Raw genomic sequence first — 21716 nt, forward strand, 5'->3', positions numbered from 1 at the left:
CTCTTATCACTTCTGTTTAACACTGTACTGGAGGATCTAGCCAGGGCAGGAGACATGACAATGAAATAAAAGACATCAAGACTGGAAAGGAAGTAAAACTATTTCTATTTGCAGATGACAGAATATGGAAATTCCTGAGGAATCCACACACAAGAAAAACTATTAGAACTACTAAATGAATTTAGCAAGGTTGCAGGATAAAAGATGAGTATGCAAAAATCAGGTTTATTTCTTCTTTCTTTTTCTTTTTTTTTGAGACGGAGTCTTGCTCTGTTGCACAAGTTGGAATTCAGTGTCATGATATCTGCTCATTGCCACCTCTGCCTCCTGGGTTCAAGTGATTCTTCTACTTCAGCCTCCAGAGTAGCTGGGATTATAGGCACGCGCTACCATGCCCAGCTAATTTTTGTGTTTTTAGTAGAGATGGGGTTTCACCATGTTGGTCAGGCTGTTCTTGAACTCCTGACCTCATGATCCACCTGCCTCGGCCTCCCAAAGTGCTAGGATTACAGGCTTGAGGTATCGCACCTGGCAAATTAGGTTTATTTCTATATATTTTCAGTGAACAATCTGAAAATGAAATGAGAAAACAACTCCATTTGCACTATTATCAAAAAGAATAAAATACTTAGAAGTAAATTTGACCGGGCGTGGTGGCTTATGCCTGTAATCCCAGCACTTTTGAGGCCGAGGCGGGCGGATCGTGAGGTCAGGAGATCGAGACCATTCTGGCTAACGTGGTGAAATCCCATCTCTACTAAAAATACAAAAACTTAGCCGGGCGTGGTGGTGCGCGCCTGTAGTCCCAGCTACTCGGGAGGCTGAGGCAGGAGAATGGTGTGAACCCAGGAGGCAGAGCTTGCAGTGAGCCAAGATTGTGCCAGTGCACTCCATCCTGGGCAACAGAGCGAGACTCCATCTCAAAAAAAAAAAAAAAAAAAAAAAAGACTTAGCTGGCTTCTTTGCAAAAATTCACAAGCTGATCTTAACATCCATATGGAAATTCCAGGGACTCAGAATAACCAAAATAATATTGACAAAGAAGAGTGAAGTTGGAATACTCACACTTCCTGATTTCAAAACTTACTACAAAGCTATAATAATAAAGACCGTGTGCTACTGGCATCTGGATAGACATAGATCAACGGAATAGAACTGAGAGTCTGGAAATAAACCGTCACAATTAATTTTCTTTTTTTTTTCTTTTTGAGACGGAGTCTCGCTCTGTCTTCCAGGCTAGAGTGCAGTGGCGCGATCTTGGCTCACTGCAAGCTCTGCCTCCTGGGTTCACGCCATTCTCCTGCCTTAGCCTCCTGAGTAGCTGGGACTACAGGTGCCCGCCACCATGCCTGGCTAATTTTTTTTTTTTTTTTTAATATTTTTAGTAGAGACGGGGTTTCACTGTGTTAGCCAGAATGGTCTTGATCTCCTGACATTGTGATCCACCTGCCTCGGCCTCCCGAAGTGCTGGGATTACAGGCATGAGCCACTGTGCCTGGCCTAATCAATTAATTTTCACCAAGATAATTAATGGGGAAAAGAATCATCTTTTCAACAACTAGTTATCCACATGCAAAATAATGAAGTTATCCCCTATTTCACACCACACAGAAAATTTAACTCGAAATGGATGAAAGATCTAAATGTAAAACTTTTAGAAAAAAAATATATCAGGTTGATACCATGCCTGGCTAATTTTTACATTTTTAGTAGATACGGGTTTTGCCATATTGGCCAGGCTAGTCTCGAGCTCCTGACCTCAAGTGATCTACCCGCCTTAGCCTCCCAAAGTGCTGGGATTATAGGCATGAGCCGCTGTGCCCGGCCTACACAAAAACTTTTATATGAATGTCCATAGCAGCATTATTCATAATAGCCAAGAAATGGATACAACTTAAATGTCCATCAACTGATTAGAGCAGGGGTCCCCAATCTGTTAGGAACCGGGCTGCACAACAGATGAGTGGTGGGCGAGCAAGTGAAGCATCGTCTGTATTTACAGCTGCTCCCCATTGCCTTCATTACTGCCTGAGCTCCGCCTCCTCTCTCATCAGTGGTGGCATTAGATTCTCATAGGAGCACGAGCCCTCTCGTGAACTGATCATGTGCGGGATCTAGGTTTCTCCTCATGAGAACTTAATGCCTGATGATCTGTCACTGTCTCCCATCACCCCCAGATGGGACTGTCTAGTTGCAGGAAAACAAGCTCAGCGTTCCCACTGATTCTACATTATGGTGAGTTGTATAATTATTTAATTATATATTATAACATCATAATAATAGAAATAAAGTATACAGGCCAGGCGCGGTGGCTCACGCTTGTAATCCCAGCACTTTGGGAGGCCAAGGCGGGCGGATCATGAGGTCAGGAGATCGAGACCATCCTGGCTAACACGGTGAAACCCCATCTCTATTAAAAATACAAAAAAATTAGTCAGGCTTGGTGGTGGGCGCCTGTAGTCCCAGCTACTTGGGAGGCTGAGGCAGGAGAGTGGCGTGAACCCAGGAGGCAGAGCTTGCAGTGAGCCAAGATTGTGCCACTGAACTCCAGCGTGGGCAGCAGAGCAAGACTCCATCTCAAAAAAAAAAAAAAAAAAAGTACGCAATAAATGTACCAGTCCCTGGTGCCAAAAAGGTTGAGGACTACTGGATTAGAGGATAAACAAAATGTGATCTATTGATACAACAGAATTACCAGCAATGAAAATAATTAAGTATCACTGGGTGTGGTGGCTCGTGCCTGTAATCCCAACGCTTTGGGAGGCCAAAGTGGAAGGATTACTTGAGCCTAGGAGTTTTAGACCAGTTGGGCAACACAGGGAGACCCCATCTTTACAAAAAACAAAAAAAAATTAGCTGATCCCGGCTGGGCGCAGTGGCTCAAGCCTGTAATCCCAGCACTTTGGGAGGCCGAGACGGGTGGATCACGAGGTCAGGAGATTGAGACCATACTGGCTAACACGGTGAAACCCCGTCTCTACTAAAAATACAAAAAAAAACTAGCCGGGCGAGGTGGCGGGCGCCTGTAGTCCCAGCTACTCCGGATGCTGAGGCAGGAGAATGGTGTAAACCCGGGAGGCGGAGCTTGCAGTGAGTTGAGATCCGGCCACTGCACTCCAGCCTGGGAGACAGAGCCAGACTCCGTCTCAAAAAAAAAAAAAAAAAAAAAAAAAAAAATTAGCTGATCCCAGCTACTTCACAGGCTGAGGCAGGAGGACTGCTTGAGTCCTGGAGGTCAAGGCTGTAGTGAGCTATGATTGCCAGTACACTGTAGTCTGGGCAATGGAGCAAGACTGTCTCAAAAGAAAAAAAAAAGTAGGAGTAATTGCCAGGCACGGTGGCTCACATTTGTAATTCTAGCACTTTAGGAGACCAAGGTGAGTAGGTCACCTGAGCCCAGGACCTCAAGGTTGCAATGAGCCTTGATCACACCACTGTACTCCAGCCTGGGTGACAGAGCAAGACCCTATCTCAAAAAAAAAAAAAGAAAATAAGACTGAAAGAAATTAACTATCCATATGTGCTCCAACATGGATGACCCTTGAAAACATTATGTTAAGTGGAAGAAGCCGGTCACAAAAGACCAACACATAGTATGATCCCATGCATATGAAATGTCAAGAATAGGCAAATCTGTAGAGACAGAAAGTAGATTAGTGGTTGTCTAGGGCTGGGGTAATGTGGGGTGGAGATGAGGAGAGTGACTACTAGTGGGCATGGGATTTTTTTTTCTGGGTGATGAAAGTGTTTTAAAATTGGTTGTGGTAATCATAATCTTAACTCTGAATTTACTAAACGCCTTTGAATTATATACTTTAAGTGAATTGTGTGGTCTGTGAATTATATCTCAGTGTTGTAGTTACTAATTTTATTTATTTATTTTTTTGGAGACTGAGTCTCACCCTGTCGCCCAGGCTGGAGTGCAGTGGCGTGATGTTGACTCGCTGCAACCTCCATCTCCCAGGTTCAAGTGATTCTCCTGCCTCAGCCTCCCGAGTAGCTGGGATTACAGGTGCCTGCCACCACGCCTGGCTAATTTTTGTATTTTTAGTAGAGACGGAGTTTCACCATGTTGCCCAGGCTGGTCTCGAACTCCTGACCTTGTGATCTGCCCTCCTCAGCCTCCCAAATTACTGGGATTACAGGCATGAGCCACCACGCCTGGCTGTATTGTAGTTATTTTTTAATGTTGATTAAAAGATCACCAGTGGCCAGACACAATAGCTCATGCCTGTAATCCCAGCACTTTGGGAAGCCAAAGCAGGACTGAGTCTAGGCATTTGAAACCAGCCTAGGCAACATAGCGAGTCATGTCTACAAAAAATAAAAAAATAAAAAAAAGGTAAAGACAACCTGATTATCTTTTCTTGGCACTATCAAGTCATCAGCTGACAATCATCACTTTCTCACAGGAACCCATCTGGATGTTGGTGAGAAGTTGGAGGGAAATCAGTAGCAATCTTGGAGCTACAGTGTGTTTCTGTTGAAATCAGAGTGTAATGAATGAGAGCAGAGTGCAACCATTGTGGTCTTGGCCTTCATTCTTTTCTGTGAGATGTTTGGCCTTTACCCCTGGGGAGGCAGGAACAGCTAGAGAGTGGGGAGAACAGCTTGGCAGTCGTTTTTGAGGTATTTCCCAAACTTTGAGGTACTCCCCATACTTTTTTTTGATGTGATGATTGTTTTTTCCTCCTTTGAACTGGAAGAAAATTAACAATACCATGCCATCCAGTTAAAAAAACATTTCCTCAAGTCTTTTTTTTTTTTCTTTTGAGAGAGAGTCTTGCATTCTGTCACCCAGGATGGAGTGCAGTGGCACAGTGATAGCTCACTGCAGCCTCGAACTCCTGGGCTTAAGCTGTCTTCCTGCTTCAGCCTCCTGAGTAGCTGGGACTACAGGTGTGCCATCATGCCTGGTTAATTTTTACTGTTTTGGCCAGGTGCAGTGGCCAATGCCTATAACCCCAGCACTTGAGGTCAGGAGTTCAAGACCAGCCTGGCCAACATAGTGAAACCCCGTCTCGACTAAGAATACAACAGTTAGCCTGGCGTGATGGCGCATGCCTGTAATCCCAGCTACTTGGGAGGCTGAGGTAGGAGAATCGTTTGAACCCAGGAGGCGGAGGTTGCAGTGAGCCGAGATTACGCCACTGAACTCCAGCATGGGTGATGGAGTGAGACTCGGTCTCAAAAAAAGAAAAAAAATTATCTATTTATTTATTATTGTTTTATTATTTTTGGGTTTTTTTGAGATGGAGTATCACTCTGTCGCCCAGGCTGGAGTGCAGTGATGCCATCTCGGCTCACTGCAAGCTCCGCATCCCGGGGTTCACGCCATTCTCCTGCCCCAGCTTCCCAAGTAGCCGGGACTACAGGCGCCCACCACCATGCCTGGCTAATTTTTTTGTATTTTTAGTAGAGACGCGGTTTCACTGTGTTAGCCAGGATGGTCTCGATCTCCTGACTTCGTGATCCACCCACCTCAGCCTCCCAAAGTGCTAGGATTACAGGCATGAGCCACCGCATCCGGCCAAGACAGGGTCTTGCTATGTTGTCGAGGCTGGTCTCGAACTCCTGGACTCAAGTGACCTCCTGCCTTGGCCTCCCGAAGTGCTAGGATTACAGCCGTGAGCCACCACACTCGGTCCCCTCAAGTCTTTCTGTTGATGAAGACACTGATCCCAAAGTGGTCTCTTTACTGTTGGCAGAGAGAATTTTACGTATGTTTCTCTTCTGAGACAGTGAAAGAGAGAGAGAGGAAGAAAGCAAGGGCTGGTGCTCCAGAGGATGCTTATCCCTTGGTTAGTTCTTTACTTTTCTTTGGGCTTTGACCCTTTCGAGACTCTGATTAAAGTGTTGGACCCACAGAAAGAGGCACGTACACAGAGGAGTTGACATGATTTTAGGAGATCTGAAGATCCCCTGTTCTATAGAATTGATGGTTCTTCTCATCCACAAGAAGTATTGGCGTACTATCAGAATGATGGTCAGCAGTGAAATTAAGACATACATAATAGGCTGTATTCTGAAACTTGGTATTGTAATCTGGGTGGGTAGGTTATAAAGGTCAGTGCTTGGGGCACACCTCAAATTGAGTCTCCTGATTTTGGAGTACTCTTTATTGAAGTCCTCAAATTACTTGATTTGCGTTTACTCTAGTAGGGTGACAACTAAGATAAATGAGATTGAGCTCATTCCATGAGTTTCTTGAGAGCTTGATGATATTCAATCATATGAAGGTTTCCAGACCTGGAAGTGCCACTTTTCTGTGTCGTCCAGTCGAGAAGCTGTGAGTCCTGGGGACAGAGTCCCTAGCATAGCTTTATGGGAGTCTGGGGGCTTACAGAGCAAGGGCCTTCTCAGGCTGCCTAGAAGTGTGCGAAGAATCTCATTGATCTTCTTTTCACTTTAAATAGGGTGAGTATTGTCTCCTCTTTGTCCGGATTTCTGCATGAAGGGCTAGATGAAGATTATTGTAGGACCAGCAGCTTATACGGCTTTGAAAGTCTAAAAAGTGACAGGTCTACCTGTGGAACTGATAGTGTGTTCTGCTAGTGGTTCCAGGGAGGATGAAATGGAGGTGTGGTGGGAGATGCTTCACATCTAGTAGCATCTAGTAGAAGGCATTTGTTTTGTTAATTATTTCTATATACATTACAGAAAAATTGGAAAATGCTGAAAAAAACGGAAGTGTACAAACATCTTTAAGAACAAAGACGTTGCATCATGTTGTAAATACTGTTTTTAAAACCTTTTTAAATTTTTTAAAATTTGCAGATATATAGAAAAATTGAGAAAAACAAAAATTGAGTGTATGGTAAATACTAGATTCAGATTAATCTTTATTTGATAATAATTTTGTACTTAGGATTAAGTTATAAGAATACAACAGGCTGGCCGCGGCGGCTCATGCCTGTAATCCCAGCACTTTGGGAAGCTGAGGCGGGTGGATCACCTGAGGTCAGGAGTTCGAGAGCAGCCTGGCCAACGTGGTGAAACTGTGTCTCTACTAAAAATACAAAAATTAGCTGGGCGTGGTGGCAGGCACCTGTAATCCCAGCTACTTGGGAGACTGAGGCAGGAGAATCGCTTGAACCCAGGAGGTGGAGGTTGCAGTGAGCCGAGATCACGCCATTGTACTCCAGCCTGGAGGATAAGAGTGAGACTTCGTCTCAAAAAAAAAAAAGTTGGTCCTTTGGGGGAAAAAAAAAAACAGCAGAGAATTTTGGAATGTTGTTCTTCACCCAGATTTCCGAAAATGTTAATGTTTTACTACATTTGCTTCATCTTTTTTTTTTTTTGAGACAGAGTTTTGCTCTTGTTGCCCAGACTGGCATGCAGTGGCGCGATCTTGGCTCACCGTGGCCTCCGCCTCCCTGGTGCAAGCGATTCTCCTGCCTCAGCCTCCTGAGTAGCTGGGATTACAGGCATATGCTACCACGCCTGGCTAATTTTGTATTTTTAATAGAAACGGGGTTTCTCCATGTTGGTCAGGCTGGTCTCAAACTCCCGACCTCAGGTGATCTGCCTGCCTCGGTCTCCCAAAGTGCTGGGATTACAGGTGTGAGCTACTGCGCTACTGCACCTGGCCGTCCTTTTTTTTTTTTTTTTTTTTTTCGAGAGAGGGTTCTGTTCTGTCACCCAGCGTGGAGTGCAGTGGCACAATCACAGCTCACTGTAGCCTCAACCTCCCGGGCTCAATAGAGCCTCCCATCTCAGCCTCCCAAGTAGCTGGGACTACAGGTGCATGCCACCAAGCCTAGCTATCTTTTTGTAGAGATGGGGTTTTGCCATGTTGCCCAGGTTGGTCTCAGACTCCTAGGGTCAAGCAATCCTCCTGCCTTCATTTCCCAAAGTGCTGGTATTATAGGTGTGAGCCACTACAGTGGCCATCCTTTTCTTTAGCTCTTTCTTTGTGTGTGTGTCTGTGTGTGTATGTGTCTTGCGTGTGTGTTTGTGCTTGTGTGTCTTTTTTTCTGAACTAAGAGTAAATGGCTGTCATGATGCCTCCTTAATCCTAAATACTTGAGAGTGTGTGTGTGTGTGTGTGTGTGTTTAAAAAAAAAAAGTTATTTTGTATAGCCACAGCACAGTGATCAAAGTCAGGAAGTTAACGTTTGTAACAATACCATTGTCTGATCTTTAGTCCTTATTCATATTTCACCAATTGTCCCGATATGTCCTCTGTAATGAAAGAAAGTCCCAGATCCTGTGTTGTATTCAGTTGTTACATCTCTCCTCTCCTTTAATCGGGAACTAGTCTCTGTGTTCTCTGTGTGCTTCAGAGTACACACTGTTTAGACCTGATTTTAAAAAAAGAGTACAGATGAAACATTTTTCCATATGGAGAGATACTGAAAGCAGTGTATCCCAGTGATTGAGTCAGGGCTCTGGAGCCGGAATACTTGGTTTCAAATCCTGATTTCACTTCTTAATGCCTGTGTTATCCTGGACAAGTTTTTGTACCTGTGAAATGAGGAGTACTGATACGACCTCATAGGATTGTGAGAATTAAATGCAAAAGTGCTCATTACTGCGTTCAGTACCTGGCACAGACGAAGTGCTCAGTAAACGCTAGCTATTATTCACACCATTCAGTGGACTCCTAAGGGACATTTTGCAAACATCTTAGTTCTGTTCTCTCCTCCTCTGCCCTCCTCCCCTTCTTTTCTTCACGTCTGGGTTTCAGAAAGCAAATGGTCCGCTTACTAGACGATGGTGTGGTTTGAGATGGAAAACACTGCTCTGAAAGCCGGTGTGTGAGCTCCTGTTGTTTGGTGACAGTTCTCACTGGGGCAAGAATCATAATAGTGAAGTTCTTTTTTCTTAAGTGCTAAATGTATTCCGTTGTTTCATTATGAAATTACATGGTTCTGTCTCATCTTTTGGTGTTAAAATGTCCTTTTGTAAAATGATGTTTATTATAGATGATTGTTCTGTCATTATTGTATTTTAATATTTTTAGTAGGCAATAAAAAGAAACCAAATCTAATATTCTCCAAAATATTTTTGGAAGTATTAATGGTTAATGACAGCCAGTGGTCTGGGAATTCATGCTTTAAAAGATGTTTGTTTGGCTTTGTGTTTATGTGTACATGAGTGCCTGTGAATGATATTTGTATCCAGAAATGCACTAGTCACTGATTGAATGTTTATTGACTCCCCCTTGAATGCCAGACATTGTACTAAATGCTTTGCATATCTCATTTCATCTTCATAATGAACCCTGTAAGCTTTGTATTGTTCTGTTTACAGTGAGGAAATAGAATCTCGAAGAGGTGATGTAATCCACCCAAGGTTACACAGCTATGAGTGACATAACTGCAGTTAGAACTCAGGTCTCCCTAATTACAGAGGCCATTTGGAATTTTAGCCTAGCATCCATAAATCCACAAGCTAATGGCTGTCTTTTCCATCAAAATATGCTGAAGATACAGTTATCCTGTAGAGGTCTTCAAAAAACACTTTTTAAAAAGTAGTCTTATCATACAAAAAGTTGAAAACATTTCTCCACCCTTTAAACGACAATCCTTTGGACGATAAGACAGGTGAGAGTTTCTCCTTTCTGGTGACTCTTAAATTAGGAATAAAACTGCCACCTTGCCTGAACCAGTGTGATTCTTCAATCTTTGGTTCTAACTTACAGACTGCTTTCTAGGGGAAAACAAAATTGCTCCTGTGTGAAATTAGTGGTTATCCAAGAAATGCTTCCAAGAACTCTTGACTAGGAGTAGAAAATAAGATGGCGTTTAGTGACTTACACTAATGTGAGGTTCAAAGTTGAAGGCCAACTCGTATGTTGCCGAAGCAGACAGATTCTCTCTAGTTGCAAAGCTGTGGAGCTCCCTATCTGGTGCAGCATTTCTTCAATTTGGTTGCACATCACAGCCTTCTGTGGTGTTTCTTAAAAATACTTAGTCCTGGGCCGGGCGCGGTGGCTCAAGCCTGTAATCCCAGCACTTTGGGAGGCCGAGACGGGCGGATCACGAGGTCAGGAGATCGAGACCATCCTGGCTAATGTGATGAAACCCCGTCTCTACTAAAAAATACAAAAAAAACTAGCCGGGCGAGGTGGTGGGCGCCTGTAGTCCCAGCTACTCGGGAGGCTGAGGCAGGAGAATGGTGTAAACCCGGGAGGTGGAGCTTGCAGTGAGCAGAGATCCGGCCACTGCACTCCAGCCTGGGCGACAGAAGTGAGACTCCGTCTCAAAAAAAAAAAAAAAATACTTAATCCTGGCTGGGTGCGGTGGCTCATGCCTGTAATCCCAGCACTTTGGGAGGCTGAGGCGGGCGGATCACAAGATCAGGAGTTCTAGAGCAGCCTGAGCAACACGGTGAAACCCTGTCTCTACTAAAAATACAGAAATTAGCTGGGCATGGTGGCGGGTGCCTGTAATCCCAGTTACTTGGGAGGCTGAGGCAGGAGAATCACTTGAACCGAGGAGGTGGAGGTTGCAGTGAGCCGAGATCGCACCACTGCACTCCAGCCTGGGTGACAGCGAGACACCGTCTCAAAAAAACAAACAGCAACAACAACAAAAAAACAATCTTGCATCCCACTCTAACCCTACTGAATGAGACAGTTTGACTGAGGGACCCACGTATATGTCCAGTTAACAAGCTCCTTCAGGTGATCCCAAGGCCCAGCATGCCTCTGGCTGTTACCTGGAACTGGGTCCACACCAGCCTTGGGAAGAGTAAGGCACCCTTAGGCTAACGATTGCTGTCTTTTTATTATTTGTTTATTTTCTAATCAAGCTAACATAGGAGGCTGCTATCTCTTTAAAGTTGCAACTTAAACTTCTAATCAGGGTTACTGGAGGTGATGAGTGAAGCAAGCCTTGGGCTCATCAGAGCTCCACAGGGCATTTTTAATCCCTTTTCCTTGTCACTGAAATTATGAGCATTCTCTGAGATGCCAGTTGCTGTAAACTGCTTGATAATGTGTTCATCATTTCCTTGTTCTAAATGGTAGTTGTTGAAGAGTAACTTTATGCCAGTTTAATCATCCACTGATTGATGTCATGCCTTTCTGTGTCCTGTATGAATTCTGCCAGTGGTGTAAGAGGAGGACAGTAGAGGAGCTGCGCCGCAGCCTCGGAGTCCTGGCTGTGGCCCATGGAGTGCAGGCCGTGCGTGCTGCCTCGCCTCACGGCAGCCTCTTCTCACAAGCTGTGATTCTGACTCGTCTGTTTCCAGTTCCTTGAATGTGCCGCCCTCATGCTTGTTGTGCCCTCAGATTTTTGGTGGACTCCCTCTAATTACTTGAGTCTCAGCTCAGATATTGCCTCCTTGGGGAGAGGTTCCCTCGCCGGTCCCTTGTATTACCTATTTTATTTTCCTCGTAGCATTTATCACTATCTGAAATCATTTTATTTGCTTGTTTGTTTGTCTCTTCCACTCTGATCTTAATTCCATTCCTGTCTGTCTTGTTTCTCTTTGGACCCTCAGCATCTGGAACAGTACCTGGCTTGTAGTAGGTGTTCACTGTATTAAAGGAGTGAAGGGTTTGAGGTCTGTACCCTCGCCTACCTGTCCCACAGGGCAGAGCTGAGCTGAGCTTGTATAGGTGCCTTTTGTTGCTAATGGCTTAGAACTGCGGCTGTTTCCTGGAGCAGAGTTTAATACCCTCACGCCCGATGATTTTCTAAATCTCATTCTGCAGCACCGCCATGGAGCTTCTTCCCTGCCCATGTGTTGTAGGTTAGAATGAGAACAGTTATTTGGAAATATGACCCATAGGGCTTAGTTAGAGGGCAAATGATCCCTTTGGATTAGGGTGTGTTTCATAGCCTCTCAAGTGGCAGGATTTTGGTCTTCTGGGCAGGAGCTGTTTCCTGAGATCCTGGATAGCAAAGGATGTCTTGAATTTGGAAGAATTTAGCCCTGTTTGTCTCTTTTTTCCCCTTGCTATAGCAATACAGTAGGCTGGGTACAGACAAACTTGAGACTGACTCCCAGAGATGTAAGTGGGGCATGCCTGGACAGCGTACTGTTATGTGTTTTATAAAGTGCCTTCCAAAAGCGTCAGGACCCTCTATGGGCTAGAGCGGTCTTCCTAGGGGACCCCTTTGAGAATCTGATATAGTAACAGACCCTCTGCTCAGAAAAATGTACAGGCGCCTGTGCATATGGTTTTGCCTGTCATCTTGAGGGCACAGATACTTCACGGATGCCCTTCAGGGACCCTCAGATTCTGTTTGGGGATTTCAGTTGGTTTGTTCATCCATCACAGCTGGGTCAGAGCTCTTCTGTGGCTGTGTCTTTCTGACTTGGTCTCCTGTCTTCTGTGCCCTCTCTTGTTTCTATCATGACCTGCTGGACCCTCTCAGGCCCAGAAGAGGCGATATTCTCCAGGAGTCCAGGTACTCAGTTCTTGGTTCATCATGAGCATCCCTCATTCCCATGTGTCCATCCAACATTTGTTGCTGTTTCAAGTCCATGTGGTTGTCCCGGGAGTCCCTGGTGTCTGGTCTCACTGCATCTCCACCTTGCATGTTGACCATGTGGGACAAAGGGACAAATACTCACCAAAGGAGTGGCATGCCTCATGTTACCCCTTCACCACCTCACCACCCTGCCTGTCTGCACTGCCTTGGCATTGGGCTTGTTCTGGAACGATTAGTTTGCCATTTCTAAGGAAGAATTGCTCCTACAACTCTACTGGGGAGAGAGGGCCTGTGAAATAGATAGGAAAATGAGTGGTTTATGGGGAAATTTGCAGTTTTCTCCCCATTAAGGGAGAACCTTGCCCTCTTATTATTATTGGGAGAAGTGATGTGTGGAGGAGGCTTGAGTGGGCTGGAAAGTCTTTTGACTAAGGACAGTCATTGTGGCTGGCTGAGCCCGTCCAGCAACCCCGTTCCATGTTCTTTCTGAGCTCGAATCCATTTAGCCTCATATGCTTGTAGAATTTTAGAATTGAAAAGAGCTATCCTGAATGGAAAGATTCCCCTGCTCAAACAGGTATTTTCAGAATACCCGCTGTGTGCAGAACCGTGGTTGGGAGGAGATGGGGCTGAAGTTTAGACATATGAAGGCATGTGATGAATGAATTTTTTTCTTCAAGAATCTTATGTGGCAGTTGGGGAGATAGGTACATATACATGAAAAGGAAACCCCCAGTATTGGACAGCACATAAGTGCCAAATGGTGACCTTGGGACATTCAAGTCAGACTCCAGCGTTTTAGGGGGGGCCATTTCAGGCCCACCCCAGTTCAGGAGCCAAGAGAATTACTGAAGACAACAACCAAGTGTAGTCGCTTCCTGGGCTGTTTCCCTTGAGAGACCATCTGAATGTGGGCTCAGGGGCTGCCGACAATGAGGTTGAGTGGCTGCCTGTTCTGCTGTAAGGGGCTCAACTTGTGTGTGCAGAATTCGTGTTGCTGTTTGTGCAGGTGTTCCTACGTGCTCTTCCTTAGCATCTGCTTACCCCCTCTGCTTCCCAGCGGGTATTCCCCTACATCTCAGCCATGGTGAACAACGGCTCCCTCAGCTATGATCACGAGCGGGATGGGCGGCCTACAGAGCTGGGAGGCTGCACTGCCATTGTCCGCAATCTTCATTACGACACCTTCCTGGTGATTCGCTACGTCAAGAGGCATTTGACGGTGAGTCCTTGTCCTGGACCGGATGGTGGTGTGGGCTGTGTCGCTCTTGCTTCCATGGCCTGACCCTGATTTCCCTCTCCTTTCATTCTAGATAATGATGGATATTGATGGCAAGCATGAGTGGAGGGACTGCATTGAAGTGCCCGGAGTCCGCCTGCCCCGTGGCTACTACTTCGGCACCTCCTCCATCACTGGGGATCTCTCAGGTACTGCCACACGCACTCCTGGTTTGCCCTGACTGAGGCCTCTTCTCAATACCCACGCCTCGTTGAGGCCTCTCCCAGGGGAGAGCCAGAGGAGCAGTGCTGTGGAAGGAGATGCCTCAGGACTGCTTCTCTTTCTGCATTCTTATATCCACATTGCTTAAAACACCCAGGCCAGGCTTTCCTAGTACGGTGGTCACTAGAAGATGGTTGGTGCTAATAGAAAGCAATGTTTGTCCCTTCATTAAGCTGGCTCTTCTAGCCTGTCTCGTGAGTTCCTTGCTTTCTAATTTCTGCTGTCAGGCTCCTCTCCTTCCACCCACTCATGTTCCCTGTTCCCCTTCCTTAACAAAGCTTTTCCTTGACTCTGCCGTCCCTCTTCTGACCCCAGACTCTCCTTTTGCTGAGACTTTTGAATGTGTTTGTGTACAGATGCTTTTGTTTCCTAGCTGTCCACCTGCTTAACGTGCTGACTCAGACCTGTGCTCTACCTTGCGATTACACTAACACCATTCTCATGAAAGGTCATTCTGTTTCCTTGCCATATTCAGTGCTCTCTTCTCATTCTCACCCTTTGTCCTCCTCAGCTCATTTCACCCGTTACTCTGAAACTCTTGCCTTCTTGACTTACGTGACATTAACAGCACCTGGTTCTTTTACTTTTCCGTCTCCGTTTGTTTCTTTTTCTGCTTATGCCTGATTCTTTTTTTTTTTTTTTTTTTTTTTTTTGAGATGGAGTCTCGCTCTGTTGCCCAAGCTGGAGTGCGGTGGCCGGATCTCAGCTCACTGCAAGCTCCGCCTCCCGGGTTTACGCCATTCTCCTGCCTCAGCCTCCCGAGTAGCTGGGACTACAGGCGCCCGCCACCTCGCCCGGCTAGTTTTTTGTACTTTTTAGTAGAGACGGGGTTTCACCGTGTTAGCCAGGATGGTCTCGATCTCCTGACCTTGTGATCCGCCCGTCTCGGCCTCCCAAAGTGCTGGGATTACAGGCTTGAGCCACCGCGCCCGGCCAATGCCTGATTCTTAGCTTCTCGTTTATACACTTACTCTCTTTGCTTTAGCCCCAGTTATAACATCTTTTGGGAAGAGAAAAGGAACTGAACTTCTGTTTCTTTTGATTAATATAATTTGTTCTGGATAAAGCTAGTTTGGAATAGAAGTTTCTTGTGGCAAAATGGAAAGGCGGATACCTATCTGAAACAGCCGACAGCTAGTGAGCTCTAGCCATTGTAGCTAAAAGGAAGTGTCAGCTCAGTGAGGCCAAATCTTCCAGTTTTTCAAGAGAAGCTGGAAATCTGGATTTTTTTTTTTTTTTTTTTGAGACGGAGTCTCGCTCTGTCGCCCAGGCTGGAGTGCAGTGGCCGGATCTCAGCTCACTGCAAGCTCCGCCTCCCGGGTTTACGCCATTCTCCTGCCTCAGCCTCCCGAGTAGCTGGGACTACAGGCGCCTGCCACCACGCCTGGCTAGTTTTTTTGTATTTTTTAGTAGAGACGGGGTTTCACCATGTTAGCCAGGATGGTCTTGATCTCCTGACCTCGTGATCCACCCGTCTCGGCCTCCCAAAGTGCTGGGATTACAGGCTTGAGCCGCTGCACCAGGCTTTTTTTTTTTTTTTTTATACGAAGTCTCGCTCTGTCGCCAGGCTAGGGTGTAGTGCTGCCATCTTGGCCCACTGCAACCTCCACCTTCTGGATTCAAGTGATTCTCCTGCCTCAGCCTCCCAAGTAGCTGGGACTACAGGCGCACACTACCACACCCAGCTAATTTTTGTATTTTTAGTAGAAACGGGGTTTCACCATGTTGGCCAGGATGGTCTCCATCTTGACCTCATGATTTGCCCGCCTTGGCTTCTGAAAGTGCTAGGATTACAGGCATGAGCCACCAAGCCCAGCCTGGAAATCTGGATTTTTAAAATGCAATCTGCTGGTCTTTCAAACTCTGGCATCTGATTTTTTTTTTTTTAAATCAACTTTATTGAGGTGTGCTTTCCATACAACAGAAAAATACAGTTTGAAGAGTTTTGACAAATATTTACACCTATGTAGTCACCATTACAAATAAGATATGAATGTTTTCATCATCTACCAAAAGCCTTATTATCTATCCCCCTTTGCAGTACGCCCCCCGTCTCGGATTCCAGGCAACCACTGATCTGCTTTCTGTCACGTAGGGAGATTCGTTTGGCAGTTAGGTTCTAAGCACTGAGCAGGTCAGACCTGTGGGAGGAATCCAGCCTCAGCGGGGGACAGGAGGCACAGGCTGGAGATCTTTGCTATATATTCATTATGTGACTACGCATTTTCCTTTGAGCTTACAGGTTTCTGGGTTAACCTCCTGAAGTACTTTTTTAATGGAAAGTCTCCAACTGTCAGAAATGGCAGGAGAGAATAACTTTTTGTCTATTCTAAGTTTTTTGCCCTAGGTCTTTAGTGAGAGTACCTAAGTTAGTAAGTCAGTGTTCTCTGCCCATAGAGTATCCCTAAATGCAAGCTGTTTCTTTCCTTTGAGGTCTTTCTTGTTGCCATCCTCTCACTTGTTGTGTAGTGGGTTGTTGAAAACTGCTGAGAAAGTTAGGATGTTTCCCTGCTGTTCCAGGCTTTAATGCCCTGCATTGCATGAGGAGCATTGCCTTGGCCTTTTATCCTGTCCCATGGTTTAAACTGAGACAGTTTAAACTCTGACAGTTAACATTTTTCCAATGAAGGTGAATCCAGTTTTTCACCTCCTAGGAATCTGCTTAAGATTCTAGCAGTCCAAGCAGCTGTGGATGCTCTCCTAATAACGTAAATGCCCAGAAGTCCAGGCCCCAGTCAATAACCAACCTAGTAGCAATGAGCACCCTAGCACTCAGATTTGTGGTCTCTAAATACCAATTCCCACTAAAAGGCACTGCAGCTTCCTTGAGAAATGGCTGATGCAAGGTTCGAGGTAGGAAATCTGTAAGTTGGAACTTCCTAGAAAAGCAAGGAAGTTATAAAAAAAACTTCTGGGTTTACGCAGGAAGGGGAACATCACACACCAGGGCCTGTCGTGGGGTGGGGGGAGCAGGGAGGGAGAGCATTAGGAGATATACCTAATGTAAATGACGAGTTAATGGGTACAGCACACCAACATGGCACATGTATACATATATAACAAACCTGCACGTTGTGCACATGTACCCTAAAACTTAAAGTATGATAAAAAATAAATTAAAAAAAAAAAAAAGAAAGTATTGAGAAAAAAAAAAAAAACTTCTGGGTTTATGTAAAGAGACTCAGGAGCCAATAGGCTCCTACTGGACAAAGACAGGTGAGTTGAGCATCAGTAAGAGTCTTAACTTTAGTGCATTGCAACACATCAGATATGGTTAAATGTAGGAGTTTATAATGATACTTTAAAGAGAGAAATCTAGTCCCTAATTGCTTCATCTTCTCTCTGGTAATTATTGGGGAAGTTAAGAGTCACAGTTACAAGAAGCCACAGAGAAACAGGCATCATCCAGAAAGGCAGTGTATCCCATGCCCATAGCTGTGCCCTGCCCGTGGCCCATTAAACAGCTGCCATGAGACCCTTTCTTGTGGTACTGTGTGTATGCATGTGTGTGTGCTCTTCACCAGCAGGGAAGCTGCAGTCCTACTGTGTCTCTTCTTACTGTGCTGGAAGGTTTAACATATGGGATTTAATTCTTGTTTTATCTCTAAATGTTTCAATTATACACATGCTTCTTTTTTTTTTTGAGACAGAGTCTCGCTCTGTCGCCCAGGCTGGAGTGCAGTGGCGCGATCTTGGCTCACTGCAAGCTCCGCCTCTCGGGTTTACACCATTCTCCTGCCTCAGCCTCCCAAGTAGCTGGGACTACAGGCGCCCGCCACCTCGCCCGGCTAGTTTTTTTGTGTTTTTTAGTAGAGACGGGGTTTCACCGGGTTAGCCAGGATGGTCTCGATCTCCTGACCTCGTGATCCGCCTGTCTCGGCCTCCCAAAGTGCTGGGATTACAGGCTTGAGCCACCGCGCCAGGCCTATACACATGCTTCTTGATGTACAATGGTGTATGTCCCAATAAACTCATTGTAGGTTGTAGATACTGTAAGTTGAAAATGCATTCAATATACCTACCCTACTGCACATCATAGCTTAGCCTAGTCTACCTTAAATGTGCTTAGAACATTTACATTAGCCTACAGTTGGGCAAAATTCTCTAAACAAAATCCTCTGTTACAAAGCCTATTTTGTAACAAAGTGTTGAATGTCTGATGTAACGTATGGAATACGGTACACGACGTAGCGCCGGTTGTTTACCCTTGTGATTGTGTGGCTCACTGGGCGCTACAGCTCACTGCTGCTGCCCAGCCTCAGTACAGAGTGTCGTACTACACATCGCTAGCCTGGGAAAAGATCAAAACTCAAAATTTGAAGTGTGGTTTCTGCAGAGCGCATATTCCTTTCACACCATCATAAAGTCGGCAAATTGTAAGTCGAACCATTTTAAGTCAGGGATCTTCTATACAGGTAATGCATGCTTGTTGATTAAAAACTTAAATACAGAAGAATATAAAATATGCCTTGTTCCCCATCCTTATTTTTAGTTGCAAAATGGAGAGGTTTCAATTATTTTTTCAAGGTCACTGCTGGTTAGCTGTGGATCAGAGGCTTGAACTAAAATACTGACTTCAAGAAACATACCTCTTTTTTTTTTTTTTTTTTTTTTTTTTTTTGAGACGGAGTCTCGCTGTGTCGCCCAGGCTGGAGTGCAGTGGCGCGATCTCAGCTCACTGCAAGCTCCGCCTCCCGGGTTCCCGCCATTCTCCTGCCTCAGCCTCCCGAGTAGCTGGGACTACAGGCGCCCGCCACCGCGCCCGGCTAGTTTTTTGTATTTTTAGTAGAGACGGGGTTTCACCGTGTTAGCCAGGATGGTCTCGATCTCCTGACCTCGTGATCCACCCGCCTCGGCCTCCCAAAGTGCTGGGATTACAGGCTTGAGCCACCGCGCCCGGCCTACATACCTCTTTTTCAAGTGGCTCAAGTCATCCTTCTTCCATTTTTCTTCAGATAATCATGATGTCATTTCCCTGAAGTTGTTTGAGCTGACGGTGGAGAGAACCCCAGAAGAGGAAAAGCTCCATCGAGATGTGTTCCTGCCCTCCGTGGACAACATGAAGCTGCCTGAGAGTGAGCACAGGGCCCAGGAAATGGTCCCATAGTTGGGGAGGAGCTTGCAGTGCTGCACGGCTTCAGAGGGGACTTGCACCCGTAGCTCACAGGGCGGTCTCTGCTCTGTGTTCTTCCTCTGAAGGGTAGGAGCACTTGCATCTGCCTTTCCCCTTCAGGTTACAGATGAGCAGCTGGAGGGCCGCTTTGTTTCTCAGTTGGAAAGGGGGTCTAAGCTCGGGCTTCCCAGAAACAGATGTCAGAAACTGGGGGCCGGACAGCCTGCAGTTTGACCCTTCCCTACTGGGTGGGCGCCCTGCGTTCTGACTTGCTTCTCTCTTGCTTCCTTAGTGACAGCTCCACTGCCGCCCCTGAGTGGCCTGGCCCTCTTCCTCATCGTCTTTTTCTCCCTGGTGTTTTCTGTATTTGCCATAGTCATTGGTATCATACTCTACAACAAATGGCAGGAACAGAGCCGAAAGCGCTTCTACTGAGCCCTCTGCTGCCACCACTTCTGTGACTGTCACCCGTGAGGTATGGAGGGAGCAGACACTGGCCTGAGCATGCAGCCTGGAGGGTGTTCTCGTCTCTGGCAGCTGGTTCGGGACTAGATTCTGTCACTGGAGTTTTGAATGCAGGGACCCCGCATTCCCATGGTTGTGCATGGGGACATCTAACTCTGGGAAGCGCCCACCCCAGGCAGTGCTGCTGTGATGTGCCTTTCCCTGCAGTCCTTCCACGGGGGAGCAGAGGCCTGAGGAAACGTGTGCGGGTGTGATGCCAAAATCACAGAACGGAATTTCGTAGCCCAGGCTGCCTTGTGATGTGACTCAGAGGGCCCTTCTACTTCATTTTTGAATCCACAAAGAGTTAAAAACTGGTAATACCACATACTTTCTGACCATCCATTCATTGGGTTTTGCATTTTACCCAACCTCTGCCTACCTGAGGAGCTTTCTTTGGAAACCAGGATGGAAACTTCTTCCCTGCCTCACCTTCCTTTCACTCCATTCATTGTCCTCTCTCTGTGTGACCTGAGCTGCGAAAGGCATTTGGATGCCTCTCTGTTGGGGCCTGGGGCCGCAGAACACACCTGCGTTTCACTGGCCTTCATTAGGCGGCCCTAGGGAGAGGGTGTTCTGCTTTGGATCACTGTTCCAGCTCCTGTTCTCTAGCATGGGCCCTGGGTCTATGGACTTCCCAATCAAGTCTCTTCAGGCCCTCAGTCAAGTTTGGCTAAAAGTTAGTGTGAAAATCCAGAGAAGCCTGGAAGACATAGATGCCGTGGATTAACTGTGAAACTGACCAACTCCAGGTTTGATACCAAAAGCAATATTTGTCATGGGGTCTCACCATGTGGAGATATTTCTGGACTTGCTAGAGCCTGCTTAGCTGCATGTTTTGTAGTTACGATTTTTGGAATCCCACTTTGAGTGTTGAAAGTGTAAGGAAGCTTTTCTTCTTATATCTTGGGCTTGGATACTGCCCAGAGAAGAAATTTGGCTTTTTTTTTTCTTAATGGACAAGAAACACTTGCTGTTCTCATGTTCCAAGTCTGAGAGCAACAGACCCTCATCATCTGTGCCTGGAAGAATTCATTGTCACTGAGCAGCACAGCCTGAGTGCTGTCCTCTGTGTGTCAGCCCTTACTCCACTGCCTTATCTGACAAGGGGTCACATGCTGCTCACCTTACTGCCCTGGGATTAAATCAGTTACAGGCCAGAGTCTCCTTGGAGGGCCTGGAACTCTGAGTCCTCCGATGAACCTCTGTAGCCTCAGTGAAATTCTTAAAATCGCCGATGGAACCAAACGTGAGCTTCTGACTGTGTTCTTTCTTCTAGGAGTGGGTCTGAGGAAAGTTCAGGCCTTTATTCTGAGCGGGCCTTTTTTTCTGAGCTTCAAGCCCATCAACCATTGTTTTGCCTTCTCCTGGGTTGGAAAAGCCCTCAGCTCAGCTCAGAAGGAAAGGGGGTCACTTTGGCTAGGCATAGGTCTCTGTCTCTTCAGGCTCTTTCCTTCCCATGCACTTAAACAGCACAGGCTGTAGTGCTTTCCTGCAGGTGGGATTCAGGTGAGGCAGAGACGAGGCCTCCTCCTGCCACCTCCCCTCCACAATAGTAGAATGGCTCCAGGGTGCCAGAGGACAAACCGTGACCTGGAGCTTGGCCTTGGAACAGGGAGAACTGCAAAAGGAAATGGTGGTTTTGTCGTTTTTGAGTTGAAGGGGAGATTGTATGGACCCATGGGAGGACCTAGGTAGGCTCTTGATACGGCCAAGGCAGCAGTGCAGGTGGAAGGGGTCTCATCAGAGGGGAGGGGTGGAGTGAGAAAGATGGAACCTGTGGGGTTTGTATGATTCCAGCTCATGATACCTTGAGGCTTTTTAAAGAGGTCAGGGAAGACATGAAATGCAGTCCCCACCTGCCTTGGGGTCCTTTAGAGAAATGTATGGTGCAAGAAAACCACCTGACCTGGCATAGGATGTCCTGCTTTGGCTCTTGCTTTTTGTTCTAGAAAGAAATGTTTCCCATCATGAATGGGCGGAATGTTGTCCTGGGCAGTGTCATCCTAGCTGTGTGCTAGAGGAGGGAGATGCCTGGTCCGTGGCAGGGCTGTTCTGCACATGCTGTGGGTGAGAGCCGGTGCCTCGGCTTGCTGCTTACCCATAAGGGCCACTTCTCCCAATCACCCTTTCCCTCCATCCTAAGAGGCTCTGATTTCCCTCCATAATAAGAGCCTCTTAGTATGAGAGACCCTGTGGACTAGGGGTG

General features: G+C 46.3%; 1 protein-coding gene across 6 annotated transcripts in view; it reads left to right on the forward strand.

The window, feature by feature from the left end:
* LMAN2L (lectin, mannose binding 2 like) overlaps positions 1 to 20755 on the forward strand; it is a 35561-nt gene extending 14806 nt beyond the window's left edge. For 4 of the 6 annotated variants that reach the window (XM_030921168.1, XM_030921167.1, XM_030921169.1 and 1 more), the window contains 4 exons: positions 13450 to 13611; positions 13703 to 13817; positions 18846 to 18965; positions 19296 to 20755. In XM_030921168.1, the coding sequence (XP_030777028.1) occupies positions 13450 to 13611; positions 13703 to 13817; positions 18846 to 18965; positions 19296 to 19438 (540 nt within the window). In that variant the 3' untranslated portion in view covers positions 19439 to 20755. Of the gene's footprint in view, positions 1 to 12332; positions 12366 to 13449; positions 13612 to 13702; positions 13818 to 18845; positions 18966 to 19295 lie in introns of all 6 variants that reach the window. The other 2 variants (XM_010362097.2, XM_010362094.1) reach the window with 1 other exon arrangement.
* Positions 20756 to 21716: the final 961 nt, after the last annotated feature.

Source organism: Rhinopithecus roxellana, chromosome 17, assembly GCF_007565055.1.
Source record: "Rhinopithecus roxellana isolate Shanxi Qingling chromosome 17, ASM756505v1, whole genome shotgun sequence".
NCBI lineage: Eukaryota > Metazoa > Chordata > Mammalia > Primates > Cercopithecidae > Rhinopithecus > Rhinopithecus roxellana.